The 22,257-nt window shown below is 40.6% G+C and overlaps 1 protein-coding gene across 11 annotated transcripts in view; it reads left to right on the top strand.

Annotated features, from left to right (window-relative positions):
• The window catches only part of dnc (phosphodiesterase dunce), a 774,040-nt gene that overhangs the window by 610,396 nt on the left and 141,387 nt on the right, over nt 1–22,257 (top strand). For 10 of the 11 annotated variants that reach the window (XM_072304339.1, XM_072304329.1, XM_072304355.1 and 7 more), the window contains one exon: nt 8,219–8,251. In XM_072304339.1, the coding sequence (XP_072160440.1) occupies nt 8,219–8,251 (33 nt within the window). Of the gene's footprint in view, nt 1–8,218; nt 8,252–13,337; nt 13,495–15,377; nt 16,007–22,257 lie in introns of those variants that run through there. The other variant, XM_019060127.2, reaches the window with a different exon arrangement.

Below are 22,257 nucleotides of genomic sequence, written 5' to 3'. Positions count from 1 at the left end.
CGACAGTTAGTCCATCATTTTCTTCCTTAGTCTATAAGAACCAACCATGTCAACCAATAAGATCGCTCCATACTCCCTATGTCTTCTTTGTCTATAGCTTTGTCCATCAATTTCAATAATCGCCCCGCAGGGGCTCTACGGCCCAGGGGTTTCTTATCTGAAAACCCGATGCCGGAAGAGCACAAAGGGGTCAGCTCGAGAACTGAATTCGGGGGAGTCATGGGGATAAGAGGGGGAGCAGTCGACAGTAGTGCATCATGGCCGCTCTACGGTGAAAAGAGAGGAGTGTTGGGTGGAAATCGTAATTAATGATAAAAGTCCCAAGAAATAAAGTTTACGGCGCTTTTAGAAGATGTGAGATGTCCTTCTCTAGGGGCCTCGTCCATAGTCGCTTCCTGAACAGCTCTTTCACTTTAGGCTTCGTATGGTTTATATTGTGACTATGGAGGCTCTCAGGAGATCCTTTACGTAACGTAATTTAAAGAACAATTTTTACGAGTCTTGAGCAAAATTAAACTGAATAACTTTGGAAACAAGTCATCGCAGGGGATAAAAATGATTTGCCGCTGCAATAAACTAAAAAAATTCGGAGGAAAAATGATATTATTTTTACGGATTGCAAAGGTAGGAAGGAACCTATACAGACATCGATTTTTGGGAGATATTATTGGTGAGAATAATGCGATGGATTTATAAAAATTGCCATTATGACTCGATAAAATAATTAGTGAATGGATTCGCAAGGGAAAAAAAGAAAAATAAAATATCATAATTATGTATCGTACGTTGAGAATCTCCTGAGACCTCCCATGAGTCACAGTAGAGCAATGAATTCAAAATAAATTTTAAATATGTTTCCGGTGTACGATACACCGATTCTTACGTATTTTGAATTGCTGAACCCGAATTTTCTTTCCGTAATTTTTTTTTTTTTTTTGCAGTATAAAATTTTTCAAGCGAATTCAAAAAAATTACAAACAAGTCGGAAACTCAAAACATATTTTGGAAACATCAAAGATCAGTGCTGCATATTTCCCGCAATTGCCTCGTTTCAGATGTGAGGTTTTGAGCCTCAGTTCAGTCCGCTACTATTATTATTTTCCTTTTCTCGTTCAATTGATTCTTACGCCGCTCAGTGGATCGAGCCAATTGGAGAGGTCGAGCATGAAATTTTTGACTGAAACTGCAAATTTTGATGTTTAATTTGTCACATTTTATATTTCAAGGTGTGCTCCTAGAAGTAAATTTCACGAAAAAACCAATGGTACCATTTTTAAGATTTCAAAGTTTTGATTTGGCGGAGTTATAAGCGTTTAAAGTTTCCAAATGTTGTCCGACTTCTGCTATTGACTCGATTCGCTGTGCGTCGGAGCCAGAGATCCAAATTCGCACCCAAACAATCTGCTTCCGCTTGTAGGCGCTTTCGCTGAAAATGGGTTCGATGACGGAACCTGGAAAAAAACCGAATTCCTATGATATTGCAAGTTAACAGGAAATATTGTGCGGTTCAAGCCGTGAGTTGTTTTGGAAAAACAGCTCACTCCGTGTCAGAGGATCTGAGAGTAAAAATTCACGAGAATAAACAATAACAACCTGAGCCTGGCCAGCAGCAAAGCTCTCATCATGGCACCATACGTGACATTGCTGCAAAATCATCGCCTAAATCTTTTAAAAAGCGATCCCTCCTCTCTTGAAATCTTGTAAAATTGAGTGTACTGAACAGTGGACTCCATTTTAAATTATAAATCTTTGAAAGGTTCCCTTTTCAAAAAAAAAAAAAAAAAAAAAAAAAAAATGTTTTGACTTGAAACTTCTCTTTTAACAATACCAGTATCGTCAGTAATAAAACTTAGTACACATATGATGTGCTCTATTTCATAGATTTATTTCCCAACCAGGTTTTCTAGTTGATCAACTTATTCGGCGTACCGGACTAGAATTATTGCTCTCCGACTGAAAGTTTTGTTAGGCTCGATCGCAAATGTAGTTTCAAAACAGGAAGAGGATGTCTTATTCAGTGTAATATCTTTCTCCTCATCTCAACGAAAACAACATAACTATCAATTTATCTTTCACTACTTTGTATGCCTAAGGCATATTGAATGATTCACTGTTAATTTTGTGTGTCGACAATATAGCCCTCTCGATGTCTTGATACACTTGCGTGATCCTTAGAAAAATAGTTTACCTGTCGAGCTTTGATAATCGTAGATATGCCACACCGTGGATAAGCAACGCCTTCGATTGGATTTTGAACTAAAAGAGGACTAAAAATTATGTTTGCGTCTTCACGTTCATCTCTTTTTTAGCATGTTTAAGAAGTTATAATCAAGTTGAAATATTATGAAATGCCTACCGCAGGGTATTTTTATCGCAAATAGTGAAAATCCACCTTCGCCGCTAACGTTTTCTATGGGCGAATGTGATGTTATTTTTAGAAAAAAATTATCTTGGCAACGTTGAGGTTTCATGTCAGTCTTTTCAGCATCCAACTTCGTCGTCACTCAATTTGTCTATTTCATTGTTCGTGGGTTTCTTTGCCCCCCCCCCCCGCCTCTTTTTTTCCCCATCTTTCCTGCCCCGACCTCGAGGTGCGCTGCGTTTTCATTGTCGGGCCTGGCTATTTTTACGAAGGCACTCCATTTTCACTAAGATGTACCTATCTCAAAGCCAATTTCAGTCGGGGATAAGACAAAATTAGTCGTTTTTTAAATACATGAGAGAAATTAACACAAGAAATACATGAAAGAGCAATATCCAGGTAACTCATCATGGATTCGTGAAAAAATCACAATTTATGATCATGTCAGATGAAACTGCATTCCTTTCTCACCAGCAAAGTCTATGGAATATAGCCTACGGTTTGGTTTAGTCTTTTTCTATCTTCTAAAATCTTCTTCTTTCACGAACAAGGTCATAGTCCTGTTTGTCAGGTCATCCATTATCGAGCTCAATACATCGTATAAATATTAAAAATAAAATCTGAAAATCGTTTGAAACAAAGGACTCGTCAAATCAATAAAAACAGCAATAAAATCTTCAATCCTCCTCAGGAGAAGAGAGCCAGGTTTGTGCCAATCTCTTAGGCGGTCGTCCAGGTAATTCTTCCTTAAGGGTTGTCCATTCATACAGATTTTTGCTAGTCTCTCTTCATCCATTGGGTCAACATGCTCCGACAACATAGAAGAAAATGAGAAAATAATTTACTTGTAATTTAGCATTTTTTGGTTGCACCTTTATTGTTTGTTCTTGATTCTCGATTTTTCGTCTAGAAAAAAAACTTTTTTATGAAGTTTTAATCAATTTTCATTTACCGTGCGGAATTGGGCCGGTTATTCCTAGCTATAAGCTTGATAGGTTTTAATCTGTGCATGGCTCATGGATATGCCCCCTCGGGGATGGTAGAATGTGCTCTCATTTCAAAAAGATTCCATTTGGATGTCGTTTTTTCTCAATTAAGGCTGAAAGGTCAGCTACTCACCATGTACGCTTTGAGCTCGTTTATCGTAGAGATTTCAGCGCAAAGGGACTGTATTAAAAGTTCTCGTAAAATTAGGTTACTTGGAAACTGGAAGATGGAAAGTTCAACTTCAAAAACTTAAACTGGGACCGTTATCCTGCAGTGAAAAAAACTCTAGTTAAAATTGCAGAATTAATGGTGGTCCTTATGAACTTCTTTTTGTAGTATTATCTCTACCATTAAATGCTAATCCTACTAACCTATAGGAGTTAAATCACCAATGAAAGGTAAAATCATGAAGAAAGAGTTTACCTTACTATATTTGGTTGTGCACTGAAAAAAATAATAGAGCCGCAGAGACAAGATAAACTTGTTAAACCTGCCTTGTCTCAGGAACAAGACTTTTAGTCTGCCAAACAACTCAGTTTGTTTGGGAAACAACACCCGTTTGTTAATGCAACAAGACCAGTCTTGTTTTATATGCTAGGTTTCTGAGCCACGATAGTCTTGTCACTGTGACAAGATTCTCTACTCACTGCGAGTAATGGTCAAATTCAAAGAGAGCGTATTATTTTATATATTTTGAAAGAGTATTTTAAGAACTACGCTTAATAATTGTTCCCCGAAAATTTTTCTGAATGTTTAATGACAAGGTAAAAACAATAAGTTTATAATTCTTTTTTAAAAATAAATCGCTCTTGCGTAAGGTTTTAAAATCAAATGTATCTGATAATATAATTACTTTTTTAACGTTTGATTTATTTATATATTATTAATTATTATCATGATATAAAATAAAAATAAAAATTAGAATCCTAAACACGGAACAAAGGGAACATCGTTGCGTGAAGAAACACATTTTTTCGGCCTAAATTGTCCATTTTTATCTGACGTAGAATGTAAATTCCTTTTCGTAAACGGTAAATGGTAAAAAAGAAAAAAAACCAAACAATCTGATGCTCTACGCATTCCACAGACTTGAGATAGCAACAAAATGAAAAAGTAGTTCTGTGGGCTGTACTTATACTTAAAATTCGGCTCCGCAAATAACCAGCCCGGATAGCTCGGTCGGTAGAACACTCGTTCCGTTAGCAGATGGTCCCGCGTTCAAATCCCGATGGCCGGTACAATTTGAAGGGTCGGTTAAGACGATTCTGGTATAAGAGGAGTGAAGGAAGTAGAGATTAAATATATTTTCGTATAAATCGTGCAATTCATATAAATTTGTGACATTTTTTTTGCAATTTTAATTTCTTCCGAATACTCTGACAAGACAAGTCTTGTTCCCAGAACTAGACAATTTTTTTACAGTGACTAGACTTTTGACTTATGCAACAAGGAAGTCTTGTTCCCTGAACAAGACTGTATGGGTCCCATGAACTAGAATGCCTTGTGGATCAAATATAACAAGACGGTCTTGTCTGGGGGACTAGAATCCTTGTTTCTCGGACAAGGCACTTTTTTCAGTGATGACGACATTTAATATAGAGTTCAATGCTAATTTGGTAATTTGAATCATGGTTTTTCTCAGTGTACTTTTTCCGTCCTATCTCTCTACCGTTCTCCGTTCTCTACAGTTCTTGTCGTATCTCTCTACTACCGTTGATATGCATATGTAGTGTACGTAAAATGCATCGATTTCAATGTAACAGCCTCTTCTTAGGTTCATCGCAAAACATTGCATTATACATTGAAGTCTATGCAAAAAATAAAATGAGCCATTCTAAAGTTTTAAATGAACAAAAAGCGCTTGAACCTCTTAAAATTACTTAATACTAGTGAATTGTTACCTTTTCCAAGTTCATCATAGTCAATCTAAATTGCCATCTCTGTACAATTTTGTTTGAACTCAGGGGATCGTCCAAATATTACATACGGTATTTTGACCTACTTTTTGACCCCCTCCCGAGGTACCCGTACAGTACAACCTCCTCCTTCCCTTTGGAATGACGAAAGACTGGCCTGACACCCCCCTCCCCCCTTCCAATGTTTCAGGAATTAATGGAACGAGCCAGAAATATAACCGAAAAAAGTTTTATATTGAGAATTTTTTTATTTTTTTTTTATAATTTGTTTTAAGAGATTAGAGGCTTATATGCGACTGGGCTCGATCTTCTTCCTCCTGTTAAGGTTTTGTAAGGCATCAAGCTCGACCTCCCCTCCCCCCCTTATGCAGCTTACGTGATACTTGAAAGGCTCCAAATCGAGCAAGATAGTTATATTGAGGTCACGCATTTCTAAGAACTTCCATCGATACCATCCAATCTAAGGAATCTTGTAAGTTTTACCACTCGAGGTGAGGGGCTGATCCGATTGTGGGTATAGGGACTGACAGGAAAAGAGCGGGTATGATCTAACTGTGGCGCGGTGTCTTATCTGTGGCTCGCAGATATGAGGTAGAAATAAGTTTGCTCAATAGGTTTGATCACAGACTTCGGTGGGATTTGTAGAAGGGAAGCAAACATGCGAAAGGAAACTGCACCTGGCGATACGGTGGCGCAAAGAGCTCTGATGATTCCAGACCAAGCAAAGCAAATGCTTTTCGTTTACGTTCAGGCACTGAGACTTTCATGATCGAACGAGTTTCCTTCTGTCACGGAAATGCCGATCTCTCTCGGTTGCAATGTTTCTTACTCAGCAAATTGTATTAATATTACATCATAATTTAGTTTAATATTATAATGTTTGAATGCTTTTTGTGATGCATCGTTTCGATTCGATGAGAGTTCGAATAGTTGGGGAGTTTTTTTTAAAGCAAGTGAGTTAATTTCCATTGAGCTTATCACGATCAGAAGTCTCCCTTAAAATGCGTTGAAGTTTGCTTAATTTTCTTCCAAAATCAGGCCTCGCTGAGAAGTAAGTCCTTGCTTTTTATACAATCTTGCGATGGTTGTAGCTTGAGTTTTATGCAAGCTTGAAATCTCTAGGAGTTTTTTTTTTTTTTATTAATAGGCCAAAATTGTATCCTTTACAACATTTCAGAGTAAATACTTTAAATAGAGATTATTCTTTCTTCCTTCCAATCAGAGATAAAAAATGGGGAAAAATTGAAAGATCAGACCCCGCCCTCCTCAAGTGGTTTACGTATTACTTTGGACGACCCCATGCGAAAAATAACAGGTTATTCCTCTACGATCAATACACAATGAATTGTTTACAGACTGAAAATGAGGCTAGGGATATACTTAATATATTTTATTTATTTATTTATTTATTTATTTATTTATTTATTTATTTATTATTTATTTATTTATTTATTTATTTTTTTTTTTTTTGGGGGGGGGGGGGGGTATTTTTATCTACTTTGACGGTTTCGATGGCTCGAGCTTTAAAAATGAGTGCAATCCTCTGAAAAAGAATTCGAGGAAAAATTGCCTCAAATTCTTGAAACAACCCGGTTGGTATCAGCAGTTGGGCAACGCATGGATGTCCATACGGCGGTTTTCCTCCAGGACGGGGGTATGATTGATGGATTATTTCGGAGAAGGGGGGGGGGGGGGTCGGAGTGAGATGCGCCCCGGTCCTCCCCCCTCTCGCGACCATCAAAATAATGGTCGTCCCGAACGCACACTGTCACGCTAGATACCGTAACGTACAGGCACATAGCACGCGGCGTATCCTTGTCAAAGGACTCATTTATTTCGTGTTTCGTGTGCTCCGAGTCATATTTCATGTTTGAAAAGCGGGGAACGAGTTGAGAGACTCGCCTGTTTCAAGTCATTCGGCTGTGACACGTAGCTGCATTATTACAGGGTTAACCTAGGTCAATGAGCTCCAGAGTCCCTGATAGTACGCACAAAGAGGTTTCGGGATGAACGTAATATAACGAGTTGCACTGAAAGGAACCAAAGTTTTTTGATAACCAAAATTGCTTATCAGTTGCTCTGAAATACTTTATAAACATAGCCACGCTCTTAGTTCCACTCTCTGATTAATTTCGCCAATAGATAATCTGAAAGCTGACCAATAATTGGTCGCACAATTATTGTGCAATGGAGAATTCGCATGCAAATTTTTTATGCTTCATCTGAAAGTGCTTAAACAGCTGATTTCACAGTACTTTTTATAATTGTTTTCTGTCAGGGGAAATAGTATAAAAATATATTTAAAAGTGAGAAATTCACCGCCTAGTGACGTCATCTGACGGCATTCCCGATTTAAACACTCGAATTTTAACAGATTAGATCGTTTTGTCATATCTTCTCCAATGATTGTTAAATTCATGAACCAAGAGTATCCTCGTGTTCAGTTCACTCAGTAGTTTCCACTTAAACACGAAATTCATCAAATTTGAGACACCTACAAATTCTCTATTTGCCGTCACGCATTTTGGGTCTGAATTGTTATAAATTATTTCCTAATTGTAGTGTATCCCTGCCATTACTCCTTCTGTATTGTTTTAGTGTTTTTTTCTCTTTAATTACTGAGTGAAATCAATGCAAACGATTTTGCACCGTCGAAAACTAACAGATGTATCGAGAAATCAAGTTCACCTTCAACTCAACGGATGCAATTTGAGCGGCTTAGGAGTTGAAATAGTTGTATCATGAATTTTGGTTTTGTGCGCTTCTCGGAAAGCGAGTGACTTCAATTGAATCTCGGAATTGGATCTCATTAAAGGGATGCTACAGATTGTCGGAAAGCTATACGTAACGTGGTGAAAGGATGAGATGGGTCTCGCGGAAATATGTTTCTCCCCTTAAAAGTGTATTTTATTCCTTGTGAAAATATTCTGACTTTACTTGTTTTTCGTTTCAGACAAAAAGAGGCTGAACCTGTCATCGAAAGACCGTAAGTACAGTTTATTTCTTCATCTCCATTTTAATTGAACCTCGTATTAATACTTAAATCTGAGTTAATATTCTTATTACACTCAAACCATAGGAAATATCTCTGTAGTCAAGCCAAACCTCCAAATCGCTTAGATCCCAAATTCGGCTCGAAGCTAATTGGACACTGATCTAATTTAAGAATGTTGTATTACACTGTACGGATTGGACGAAAAATTTGCATTCTCCTGAGATTCTTGTTTGCTTATTAAAATTTAGCATTAATATAGCACGTCTATTTTTAAGGGAATTACTTTAGTCTCCCTTAAAAAAATATTGAATCTCAAGCAATCCGGCAACATTTGAATGTTCATCCGACGTTATTTCTCAACAAAACAGCTTGTCTCCTGAGCTGCGACCAACGCTTTATCCGCGAAGATGCTCCAAAACCGCAGAAAAAAGAAAGAAAAGAGATGCTCGATCTCCGATTACGTGGAGGTATTCAAAATCTTCGTGCGAAAAGAACCGCAAATAAGCCATTGTCGCCAAGTTATGAACACTTCTCAAACCATGCATAAAGGGTCAATGTAAAGTAAAGAGAGTTCCCTCACAAAAATTGTTAATCCCATCATTGCTACTCCGTTCAAAGTTGCCAGATTTCACATTAAGTTTTTCAATTTCGAACTAATCGTAGAGAAAGAGTAGAGGACTTGTGTCCGTATTCATATTCTTCAAAATCTTTTCTTAAACGGCTCCTTCCACCATAAGTGGATTTACCTACTTGTCGCCCATGGGCCGCTTGTATTTTGCCGCCCCCTTCTCATTCGTTTTGAAACATCAATAAAAACCATCAAGTAAACATGCCGGAGGGAGAGGTGTGCGTAAGACGCGTTTACTCGTGTTGGACACATTTTTTGCGAAAGTCCTGTCAACACTACCAGTAAAAATTCACGGCACTTGCCGAGAAAGTTATGTTCCGTAAACCTATCTCTGTGTGGACAAGGCCATCCATTTTTAAGAAATGAACGAAAAAATTATGAAATAACAAACATAAATGTGGTTTAATAATTTTAACTTCCTCCGCAGCGCCGCTCCGCGCTGATCGCAATAGGTACGTTTGACGCAATGCTTGAAGTATTCCTTCAGTCTTGTAGGCGCTATGCGTTACTCATATCGACCGCTGCTGACCGCACTTCCTTTGACGCTATGCATGAAGTATTCATGCAGTCTTGTAGGCACTGATATGTGTTACATGCCGACCGCCGCGCCGCGGGCTTCTCCTTTTCATCTCAAGTCTTCATCCTCTTTGCTCTCTCCAGGCAAAATTGCGTGTTTGGTCTCTCTCTTAACTCGGCTACTTAAAGTTGCTGTCTCTTGTATCACTGCAAAACGTCAAAATTGGAAATTACTCTACTCAAAGGAAATGACAGATTTTGTCGCCTTCTTTCGTTTGTAATTTTTTTTTATACTTCATTTCAAAAAATTGCGAAATTTGCCGCCATCTGCCGCGGCCCATGTGGCCATCCCCTTAATCCGGCCCTGGACCTCTTACGGAAAATAGCTGATCAAAAATGATTACGAATATATTTTCTCTGTTGCGATTTGGCAAAAAGCAATAGTGGCCTGTCACCGATCATTCATCCCACGATCATGGCGAGAGCACCGCGGCCCGGCGGAGTCTGTGCGTGGACGCCGAACCCTCCCCCCGGCCCCCCTCGGCCTCCCGCCCCCCACCTGATACTGCTCTTTCTCTCATCGCTCGGACACGGTTCTGTTGAAATTCAAATTCGGAGACACCGTCCATGTTCGTTATGTCACGTAGACCGAAGACTCATTGCGACGAGTCGCGGCTGGATTCCCTTTATAGCCGCACCGAAAAAAATAACATTCCGAAATGTAAGTTTGGATGCCAAAGTTGAGTCTGGCGAGACCTAAACGCTGATTTAGCTACGGAATAGTCATTTTAACATTCCGAGAATGCAGAATCAATCATGAAGGTTGCTGAATTAACATTCACAACCCCGTCACGCGACACAATTTTGACCATCGAAATGCTTTATCAGCATTAATTTTGAAAATGTTCTCCCGAATGAGAGGCTTGGAGGACACGGGGCATAAAGTTTTTGAGAAAATTGAGGTATTAATGACTTCAAGTAAAACTAGTCTGAATGCATATTCTGTAAAAAATTCGCTTCCAAATTCCAGTTTTTAAGCATCAAGAAATCAGTTTGAACTTTCTCTCCGCCGTATAAGGATCCATGTAATTCCGAAACTTTGAACACGTGTTTCTCGAGATAGCAAAAACTGTACGTCTGCGCCCTGTTCTTCGAGTTCCTTAAATATATTGTCGCTTGTTGGATCCTGACTCATCTTCACAAAAATGACGGGGGGATGCGGGCTCAATTGATCTGTTTACGTATCACGCGTTGTTGTGGTGAGCTACACCAAATCAAACTGTTGGCTCCAGACGAAAACCCCTTCAGTCCCGCGCAATACTTCACCGCTCACACCAGAGTCGTAATATTTGTGACATAAACTGCCCTGCGGAATTCTCCGCTTTTTATTCAGGAAGTATAATTATCGTCTTGTGTTTAGTAGGAAAAATCGCGATGGAAACTTTTAGCATTATTTGTATTATATTTGATGGAGAGAGTAATCAAGTGGAACCATTTATAATTATACATGATTAACTCATATTAAGAAACGTCTTTCTAGTATTGAACTCAGTGGCTACGCGTGAATGATCGGTTATCGATATTTCTCCATTCGAGGTCATGGTAAAGAATCGATTATCTAAGCGTTCGTTGCGGACACCCTGTTCATCGATTATTTTCCCTAGGTTTAAATGGCAGATCAATCGATATATTGCAAAGGACGCCACGCCACCGATTGAATTGAACTGTCTCCTCGCGGCATGAATCCTTATCCCATGAGAACGCCCAAAATATCGACAGACCTTTGAAAGGCCAATGCTCGTCACGTGCAGCTAGTGACTTTTTCCGAATAAACCTCGGAGATGTATTCAACGGCCTTATGTTTACGTCACCGAGCGTCAATTTTGGCACGGATTAGACGACAACCGCGTTGCCAGCGTTTGCGCGTTTTTTCCGTACTTTCAAACCGCGGATGTGGGCGGGTTTAGTATAGCCTGATCTGGCATATCCGGGGAGGAGAGGGAAGTCGATTTCGTGTCCCTGCGGGACGTCCAATTGTCCACCACTGTCGGAGGCTCACTGGCGCAGGCTAGCGTCTCCTGCGCTCGGACGCTCAAAGGGAACCCAAGCACCGTTGTCTTCGTGAGGGAAAAAGCCTTTTGAAAATTGCGTTAATAGCGCAGTGTGGAGAATGATCCGAGCGAAATTCGGCAGCCCTGTTCGATGCGGAGAGTCGTTTACCCTAAGTGAATTTCGTGACGTAATGCATTGTTTAAAGGCTCCGTGCTCTCCGCCTATCAATCCGTCCTCCTCGGGGGTCTGAAAAAATAATGTGGACGAAAAAGCTGTCTCGGAAAGCAGCAAATGTGAAAGCCCTATGATGAAAACGAAGACTCTAAATTTTTGGATAGCGCTTGTTGCTGGCTCAGATAAAATTCACGAATTAAAAAAAGAGGAGAGAAAAAAAAGTGTTTTTTTTATTTTTTGAGAAGGCTTTTTCGTGAGAAAGCTCCATCGTGGAAGCTCAAGTTTGCCATCGTGCAAACTGAATCCACAAAAAGCAGCATTGCTTTTATTGGAGTATAGGGTGTGTCTTCTAATACCGATTAGGCTTGTGGCAAATCTAATAACATAATGAGATCAAAGAATATCCGCCGCAAAAATTTTACGACTAGAGGTTACTGCAGCGATTACTTTAATCGCCTTACTCTGTTATTAATATTATCACTCGCACGAGTGTTTTGATACCCGCGCGTCCAATAAGGAAAGCGTGACATTGGAACGCCTTTTGGAGCTTGCCTCATCTGTTCTCGTTGTGAGTGGGTCGATATTAGCATAGGTCATAGATGCGGGGCTGGCGGCAAAAAAAAAGAAGAAAAATGGCAAATTACTGAGCGGCAGGTTGCCCGTGGTAAGATAAACCGTTTAAAAGGACTGAATAATTTTGCATTATACCAAGCGTCCTCTCTTTGACATTTGGTAAATAACTGCTGAGGACTCTCATGGGCGGAGTTTCAACCAGTAACTAGTACTAGTACATAGTATCGATTCATCGGAGATAAGCGCGGTAGCTCGTTTAAAGTGATCACAAGATTTTTTTGTGAGCTTCTGAATCAAACTGCCCAAGGAATAGATAAATTATTCATTATATTTCAACCAATAAGATCGCTCCATACTCCTTATGTCTTCTTTGTTAGTCACTTTTTCTATCATTTTTTCTATCACTTTGTCTATCGCTTTGTCTATTGCTTTGTCTATAGCTTTGTCTATACTGCCGTGCTAAGGAAAAACACCGTATGAACATTCGAGAGTTGCCAAATTTCTTCCCATACAATGCTCATTTTTTAGGAGAGTTGTGAATATTCTCTCTTGAGATTTTTAGATGATTTACACTGGAAAAAAACACATTGGATCTAGAGTCCAGACTCTTCAAAACAACGACAAGAAAGAATACTCTTGATTTAATCGGATTTCTGCTTAATTCAAGAACCAAGCCTCTTAATTTGAGCGAATTTCCTTTTGATTCAAGCAAAAATCCGATCGAATCAAGAGTATTTTTTCTTGTCAATGTTTTCAAGAGTCTGGACTCTAGATCCACTCGAGTTTTTTTCCCCAGTGATTAGATCTAGTGGCGAATGAAATTTCTGAAACAATTAGAGGAAGAATCTTCAAAAATTTCCCTATAAGTTCGTATCTTATCCAAGGAAATTTGACAACGTCTGAAGGCTCATACGGCGTTCTTCCTCAGCACGGCAGTATATATAACTTTGTCTATTAATGTCAATAATCATTGCCATTGATAGACCATAAGATTGGAGGTCCATCGCCAAGTTGGCGCCAAAAACCAGGGAAGACGCGGTTTTTTTGAAGGGTCCGCGCGGGTCTCGACGAGTGCTGGGCAGATAGCGCTGGGAGCGGCGTCGCGCAAAAGCCGTGGCGTCGCGACGCGGCGTCACGCCGGCGACGAGCGCGGGCGCACGCCAGTCGCTCTCGTCCTCCCGCGTGGCGCGTGTTCCCGTCGTGTTCACTCCTTGTCGTGTTCCTCCTTGCGTCGCTCACGCCAAACACTCAGCGTCCCGAGTGAAGTAAATCATAGGTGTTGTGGCCGCGAGTAAGTTCGACTGTGGAAGTCTTGTAAAAAAAAAGAAGAAGAAGAACAAGAGAGATAAAATTACCGTTATGAATGGTAAAAATCTCAGGTTTAGACCCTTGGTGGTCGTATGAAAAAGCCACTCACGCGTTCACCTAATTTCTGCGTGCTCATGAATGATGTTCAACTTTAGTCACTCCTTTCAGCCACTTTATTTTTGATACTGTATCCATCGGAGTTCTTTGGCTGACCGTAATGCGAAAAACATGTTATTCTCTGATCTTTTTTTTTTTCATCTCCAATCTTTTTTTCAGTTTAACTTTTCAATTTTAATCACTTGAAATTCAAATGTTTTTTTAACATTCTTCAAAGACGTGATTCTCAAGTGAAACATAAATTAATTGCTGACGCAATGCGATTCGGCTTCTATTATTTTCACCCTACATGCAAAAGAGTTGTTTATTTTTCTCTCTTCCTTTTTTTTTTACATTTCTTCCATCGGTCTCAAATGAATGAAGTGCACCAGCGTTCCTATGCTTCTCCGTCTCTGAAAGTGTGTTCTCTCTCTCTGTGGAAGCCGCGCGGAACTGTCCTGTGACCATGTGCACGCTCTGTGTTAGCAGGGTCACTTTTATCACTCTTCGCCCCCAGGATTAATTTCAGTGATTGTGCGCCCTAGGCTTGAGAGCTCCCAAAGTGCGTGAAATCGCAATAGATTTTCGCCTCCGGTGCTATTTAGCCATCTGATTCGGAAGCAGTATGATTGTGCGGCTGTGTTCATCTCGGATCGCTAAGCGATTATTTCGGCCCAGCTTACCTCTCTATCGCTTAATAATTAGTCCTCATTTTTCATCCTAATTCAATCCCTTTCTTCTCCCTAGTTTTGAATAGTTTTCCGAATGATCGAATAATGCTAATACATTAAGCTTGCACTTCACCGACCTTTAGATTTGATTCTCAGAGCAACATCTTGCCAGTAGCCCGAAACGACAAAGAGATGCTATGTTCTGTATTTCCAAAAACTAGAAAAGTTAAAACGCCTTCAAAGCCTCCTACACGCAACACGCATATCCATAAAGCACGAATATTTGTATTCAATCGCTGATTCAAGTCCGTTGCGCCGTGCCTATCGGCTGAGATGCCATAACAAACGGTGCAGCGCTGCGCCTCAATTTATTTCCACTTGTGAATCTGTTAGCTTACTTCAAAATGATTAGACATACGAAATTTTTCAAAGACAATCTAACATCAATGTTTTTTTGGTTGCGGGGAAAAAAATTACTGAATTTTGCGGGATATATACATAACCGTTTGTGGATGTATTTTGTTCGATTGCAATGTGATCGAAGCTTGCAAATTCAAACGCTCACAGATCAATTGCAACGACTTAAAGACTGTAAAACACACATTAATATCCTATTTATCGAGTGCACCTATAAATATGAACTCTCATGAACGAATCCTCGATTCATTGATTTCTCTTCGGGAAGGGGCAAGGCAGTTATAAGATTGCCTTGATTTGGCTTGTTTTTTTTTTGCGTGAATATAAGATTACCCGATTGTGAATTGTATGCACCAAACACAATGTAGAAAGAAAGTAAAAGACGCCATTTGGTATTCATCTCAGAGGATGGACATGTGTCCTAAGTCAGCGCCTGAACACAACTATACATACTTTATGGATGTGCGTGTTGCGTGCAGGAGAAATTGAAGGTGGTTCGCCCGCGGGAGAGTTTTAGTAGTCAGTTCTAATCTAGATATTAAATCAGTATATTTTATGCGTACTTGAGATCTACATCAAGTCCGGCCCATTTCTTTACTTGCGTCAGATATCACTCGTCAATAAGCTAATCTCTGGAAGCAGCTTGATGTTAGTTTTTCTTGAAAATATTTGTTTCTTTCAGGCGTGGAGCCATCGATTTTGAATTGTTCTCCGCGCGTGACGTGGATCCAGTTTTCCGAACCGTCGGATCGAACTCCGGGAGAGTTTAAAAATAAATCCCGTGTGTGATGTTAACTTCCTGGTGTTGTGAACCCTCGACGCGGACCATCCTCTCGGATTGTGATAGCTTCGTCCTTCTCGGGGTGTAATGCTAACGTCTTGATCCGCAAGTTCTTGATATCCAAATTCGAGTGCGTGATGCTCATCTCCTGATACCGGGTGCTTTGCCGTTGGGAGTGATGGGTCGTCCGGTTGGGGAGCCGGTGGGGCAGGGGTCGCGACCCTGAGCCGCGTCAAGATATCCATCCTCAAGCTGGCCGACTCCTCGGGCTCCGACGACGAGCCCGAGGAGGAGGGGGGCGGGGAGGGGCGCCTGGGCTTCAAGTCCCACCCCTACGGCGTCCTCAGCATCACCTCCTCCGCCTCCGTCTCCGGGGTGTCGGCCATGTCCGAGGGGGCCCCCGTCGAGTCGCCCACGGGGGGCTCCGCCGCCGGGAAGCTCCCGCGCACCCTCAGCACCAGCGTCCTCAGGATCAAGCCCCGCTCCTCCTTCTGGGACAAGGTCTGGGAGGAGAGGTCCAAGCGAGACTAGTGAGTAGACTCTTTCAACATTTCAAATTATGCATCCTAGAGTACCTACACTGAAAAAAGAATCTCGGTGTATTTACTAAGAAAAGGGTAAAATTACCCAGAATTCAGGGTTCTATTTGATCTCAGTTTTTTCTTGGTAAAATTACCATTCATGGAATTGGTAATTTTACCGAGAAATCTCGGTAAAATTCTTGAACTTTCTCGGTAATTTTACTGGACCTTGGTAAAAACGCCAATATTTTTTATCGACTGTGGTAGATAACCTAGATAAAATGGCAAAGTTACCGGGAATTGATTACCAATAAAAGTAGTATTCTTACCTGAAAAACAGTAAAAATATAGGTTTTTAGGTAATCTTACCAGTCTGTCTTGGTAAAATTACCAATAATTGGTAAAAAAGTGAGATGGTAAAGGTACCAACGGACCTTGGTAAAAACGCCGATTTTTTTTTTTCAGTGTATGTACGGGAGAGTATTGTCATGTCAATCCTTTCACTACAGAAAAAGTGTGCCGCTCTCTGATTGGTCGGCTATCATGGAGCCCCAAAGTGGGCCCAATGTAAACAAACCCCAGCCCCTCTGCTCCTAGTTTGGCCCAATGTAAACAAGCAAGATCGCGAAAAAGTTCTGCAAAGTTCCAGACGTGATTTTGGGTGTGATAGAAATTGTTTTATATCCAACTTCTGAATTGAGTTCGGATCGAACTTTGATGAATGTTTTTACCGAAAACGAAGCTTTGAGTGTGATTATTATTCATTTCTCAGCCGATAATACGTGTGCATCTGGGTTGGGTTTGTTTACACTGGGCCATCTTTGGAGCTCCATGATAGCCCAAAACTGATGAACCAATCAGAGAGCGGCCCCGAGATGGCAATACTCTCTCGTATATAGGTACTCTAATACATCCGAGGTCAAAGTTCAAACTCCCAAACGTAAACCACGTAGCACGTCATAAATAAATACATATAAAAAATAATATTAACTACATCATAAATAAAGCATGACATAAGTTTGCAACGTTGCAAACCGAGATACGTGGTGTGGGAGTGTTGACGTCGATATACCTTTTTTTTTTGTTCCTCCGTTTCAATTTCCTCAGCAAGTAATGCAAGTGCAAAAGTTTTTAGATTTTAAAAATGTATTTTAAAAACTAAGCAGACCCGGCGTATGAACAGAAATAAAATAGACAGGTCTAGTCATCAAAATCGGTGTTTGCGTCAAGGGTCTCATTACAGTTGACTCTTATATGTTTGGAAAATTTAGAGCGGTAGAATTTGGTCTTGGGGTGAGTGCAAAACTTCTCAGAATTTCTATTATAATTGATGGTTGTTGAGAACCGTTCATACATTACGTATCGCACATTTTCCGATATTTATAGGATAGGATGATGGGGGGGGGGGGAGGTTTGACCGCGAAGCGGTCAAGGAGCTTAGCACCCTACTGTACATATACTCAGAACGAGCTGAAGTGACTTCAACGTCATGTAGTGTTGTCTCAAGCTCGTCTCGACTTGTTCTTAAAATAAAATTATTACTCCAATTATGGTATGGTATTTGTCGCTGACTTCCTCTATATCACTCTCTCTGGCATTTTGCGCAGTCTCATTGGATCACGAGCGGCATCTGACGATAAAAATACATGACCCCTTATGACCCCTGTGTAAAATATAACATCAAGTAGAAAAATGAGAAAAATATTGCGAAGACGTATTTAATGTGAATGAACATTCAACTATGCATTCTTTTAATATAAGGTACCAAGCGAACAACCGGCTTCTTATAATTTGCCCCTATTCTTTTCGCTGGGACGGTATGTAAACAGCAGATGGTGCATATAGGGCTTAAAATCATTCAAAAACACCAAGTTAAGAAGTTCAAAATAATTCTACCGAGACTCGGATTTCCTAAATTTTCACTCATTTCATTTCAAAATTACCTAAACTTATTTAAACTGAAAAAGTTGAAAAACATCACTCAATGTAGTTAAGATTCTGCACAAAACCTATTGAGAAGTATAAGAAACAGGGCTGGTTGTACACTCACCATCAAATCGAAATCAAAAGCGTGTCCTTACGTATGAATATGTAGGGCACCCTAAAATACATTCAATGAAAAATGTATCCGCTTATTGATAGCCGAAAATATGTGCGCTCTCATTCATGTACATTTTTTACTCTTCCATAAGTGATCAAAACTAGTTATTTGAACATTTCTTTTTTTTCGAGTTTCTCCGTCGAGGTCTGTTCTAGCCTCCTCGATCGCTAAAAGACAAGTCTAACCAAAATTCTGTGTCACACACGGCAACGCTCTCATCAGGATTACGACAGCACAACCACTAAAAAAGTGTCGCCTTGATAAACATGGCTATTTTTTCCATGAAGCGTAGTGTATTGGAGTCCGCCTGCACTGCCTCGTTCGTGGATTCGCAGCCACGTGAGCTCGAACGAAATATTTTGTAAGCAAAAATGACGTGGAAATCATCTACTACGGCAGAGTTATCTGTGAAAGCAGTGTAGGAGAGGAGGGGAGATGGATCAGAATAGCACCTATCGAAAATGGGTTGAGTAATACAGAAGTTTAAGTTACGTAAGTGGTTAATGCGTAGATGCAGTCATCGGATTGTCGCATTGCTTCGCCCGAGCTGCCTGTGACAAATGACTTGTCTTCTTTTTCTTTTTTTGTTTCGCCTACACGAGGAGGAGGGAAGTCCAGGAGGAAAGTGTATCTTCCGTAAATAAAAGTAGGCAAGAAATATGTGCTTTGAATTTCGTCAGCTCCGCTCGATCGATTGACATAAGGGCGTAACCTGTCTTTGAGATGAGCTCCAACATTCGCGTAAACCCGCAGGCTCCTCAAGGCTCGAGGGAAATAACTTGCATGGAAAACACGAAGCTTATCGAGTCACTTACCTATCGTCAGGCAGAATGCATATTCGGTACAACAACATGAAACATTTTGTAAATAAATCTGTATAATCTTACAGGCCTTGGTGACTCGGCACGACTTTTTGCCTCTATCTTACCTGAACGCATGATTTTGTCAACGGAATCGCTTTATTACAGTTGCATAGCAAAAAAACGTTGTAGGGCAGGTGGGGGGTGGGGGATAGTCATCAACAGTCAAACGTTTCTCATGCAGGTGGGACCGAGGGTAAAAACCTCCTGGAAATCACAAATGAAGGCGATTTTTGCGGAACATTTTCCAGCCATGAGGGGAGGGGGAGGTCCAAGGGTATTCGCCATTTGACCACGCCACTGCTTTTACAGCATAAAACAACAATGGACCACTAGACAAGGTACGAATTTAAGCATTCTGACACATGATTCTGGACAAGCATTTCACGTAGCGCACGATTCGCGCAACGAAAATTACTGAAACCAACTCCTAACGGAGATATTAACATTTTTATTTCACATTGGTTACGAGGAATTTGAACTGCCCGCTCACAAGAAACTCAAAGCTCTACATGAGTCAAATCGCGCACTACAAAGGTTTAAGCAAGCTTCTCAATCGAGCAATGTTCATTTCCCATCATGTGTTGTTCAAACTATTAGCAATTTGCTATAGCTGAGCCAAAGCGTCAAGATTTAGGTTGCCAGATTTTTATATTGCAGAAACTGTCATGATAACGTTTAGCGCGCTATGTGAGTCACGTAGAGCATTAAGTTTTCATGAGCGGGTGGTTTGAATTTACGCATCAGGAATTATTAAATATCTTCGTAAGGAGTTAACCTCGGTAATTTTTGTTGTGCGCACCGTATTCTACGGGAAATTTTAGTTACAAAACATGTATCAGAATGCTGAAATTCGCACCTTGTCTAAAGATCCATTACTACACGTTAAAACTCCAGAGTACATCAACCATGGTTTGATTTCTCTCCGTTTTGTCTCCGCATTCAACTTCATAGAACTTGATTCCGAATAAACCTCATTTCATTCGTTTTCGCACGAATTTTGAATAGAGACATTCATAGGAAAAACTGACAATACTAAAACGGCATACGTATGCGACTACGTCACTTGCCGTTATCGGTTGAACTCACCGGGGCGGGGGAGAGGGGCGGGACGCGGGAACACTGAGCGGTTCATTCATAATTATTCTTATCGCGTATAGTTTCTTTTCTTTTTTTTATTATTCTGCGTCCAGCGTAAATAAATAGATCACGAAGTTTTGCTCGCATATCTGTAATTGCGACGACGACAGGGCGTGGGTTGAGGCCTTTCGGTGGCCTGCGCCTCGAAAATCAGTATCGTGACCCGGCTCACAGTGGTTCGAGTCAATTAGAAAGGTCGCACATGAATTGTTTACTAAAACTGCGAATTTTGATGTTTATTTCTTTACATTCTAGACTTTGAGGGGTGTTACTGCGAGAAAATTCTACGAGGAAACTAATGGAACTACTTTTAGAACCTCAAAGTCTTGTATAAACAGAGTTGTAAGCGTTTGAAGTTTCCACATTTTGTCCGACCTCTCTTATTGACTCGATCCACTGTGCGGCTGCGGCTACGAGTGCAGTACTTTCCGCAGTCTTTATCGAAAAGACTAAATGAGAAACGGTGAAATATGATTCTTTTTAGTACCTGCAGAAAATGAGTTAAAAAAATGCAACGGTCCACTCAGTGATGCTGCAGCAGATGGGTCAGTTGTGCTGGTCAAAGAATCGTGTTTTGATGCCTAGATCGGCTAAAAATTAAAATATATCGACGGTGAAACTACCAAACCACGTATCTCGGTTTGCGACGTCGCAGACTTCCTGTCATACTTTATTTTTTAAATGAAAAACTACTTAACATCCAGTCTTGAAAATTTCTGTGATTTTTCCTCTTTAAGCGGAGAAAATTCCGTGAAAATTTAAAGGAATGATATTGATTTGGTCTACTTCAAAAAAATAAAATGTGAGCGTAGATTTTTAAACACCGCAAACGAGATACGTGGTTTGGTAGTTTCACCGTCGATATGTCCAAACAGAAACTCTCTACGTTCGATATTAGAAATATCGCGCTTTGAAAAATAGCAAAGTGTTTGACGTCATCCACATTTGTATCTACACCTTGGTTTCTTCCACCTTGCTTTCATCAGTCAGAGAGATACACATTCGCATTAGATACGCAACGTGAATTTGCGAAAGCAAGGTGGAAGAAACCAATAGTGTCGACGCTCCCGTGCTAAGGAAGAGCGCCGTATGAACCTTCGAGAGTTGCCAAATTTCCCCGAATAAAACATGTGTTTTTGAAGAGAGTTTTGCATATTTTTCCTTGAACTTTTCAGATATTTTATATTCAATTGTGAACAAAATTCTCTGAAAAATCGGAGGAAAAATATTTAGAATTTTCCCAGTCAATTCGTTCCTTATTAAAGGAAGTATGGCAACGCCTGAAGGCTCATACGGCGTTTTTCCTTAGCACGGTAGCGCGGTGGTTGTCGTTACAAACCGAATTTTTCAAAGCGCGGTTAAACTTGAACGTAGAAAGTTGCTGTTTGGACATTCCTCTTATTTTTAGCTAATCGACAAGAATTTATCATCAAAACACGATTCTGTTACCAGCGTTGACCCATTGCCTCGATAAATTCGGCAACTCCGGAGCGGAGGAAATGCGGGTGCGATTCGGAGCGCGATCCGTGGGTAGAGTCCCTTTATACCCAGAGTCACGACAACTCACTTTTGGTTGGGCCAGGGTTGGGCTGAAAGTGGCCTAAAAAAAAATCCAATTCTGATTGGTTCTCGCTCATGGAGGCCGAAACGAGTGCACCAAGATGGCGGTACCTTGAATGTGAACAAGAATAATGAAAATATTACCTAATTGTAGATTGTCAAGAGTAAATTGTTATTTCCATCGGTCCAAAATGAAATAGATTAAGAAATCATTCACAAACCAATCTCATTTTCTTTTTAATTGATCAATTTGTTGATGTTGTTGTTTTTGTGTGACAGACATCGCAGGATTCCTGATCCTTATCCCTCAATATCGTTCGTTTGGGTGCACTCGTTTCGGCCTCCATGGCCAGCCAAGGCCGGCTGCCAGTCAGCTGATAATCGAGTTGTCTTAACTCTGGGTATAAAGGGACTCTATCCGTGGGCAGTGGGCAGCTTTTGCCGGGAACTGCCCGAATCCGCGGTGGGCCAACCTCCAATTTCGCCGGGTCGTCTGCACCGAAGCAAGGCCGTCGCGCCGATAACTTTTTTAATTAAGTCTCCTGACAGCTCGGAACTCTACCTGAACGGGACGCCAACGCACTCGTGTTTATGACAGC

Source organism: Bemisia tabaci, chromosome 1 (genome assembly GCF_918797505.1).
Source record: "Bemisia tabaci chromosome 1, PGI_BMITA_v3".
NCBI classification, from domain to species: domain Eukaryota; kingdom Metazoa; phylum Arthropoda; class Insecta; order Hemiptera; family Aleyrodidae; genus Bemisia; species Bemisia tabaci.
This window is presented reverse-complemented; position numbering and strand designations above follow the sequence as displayed.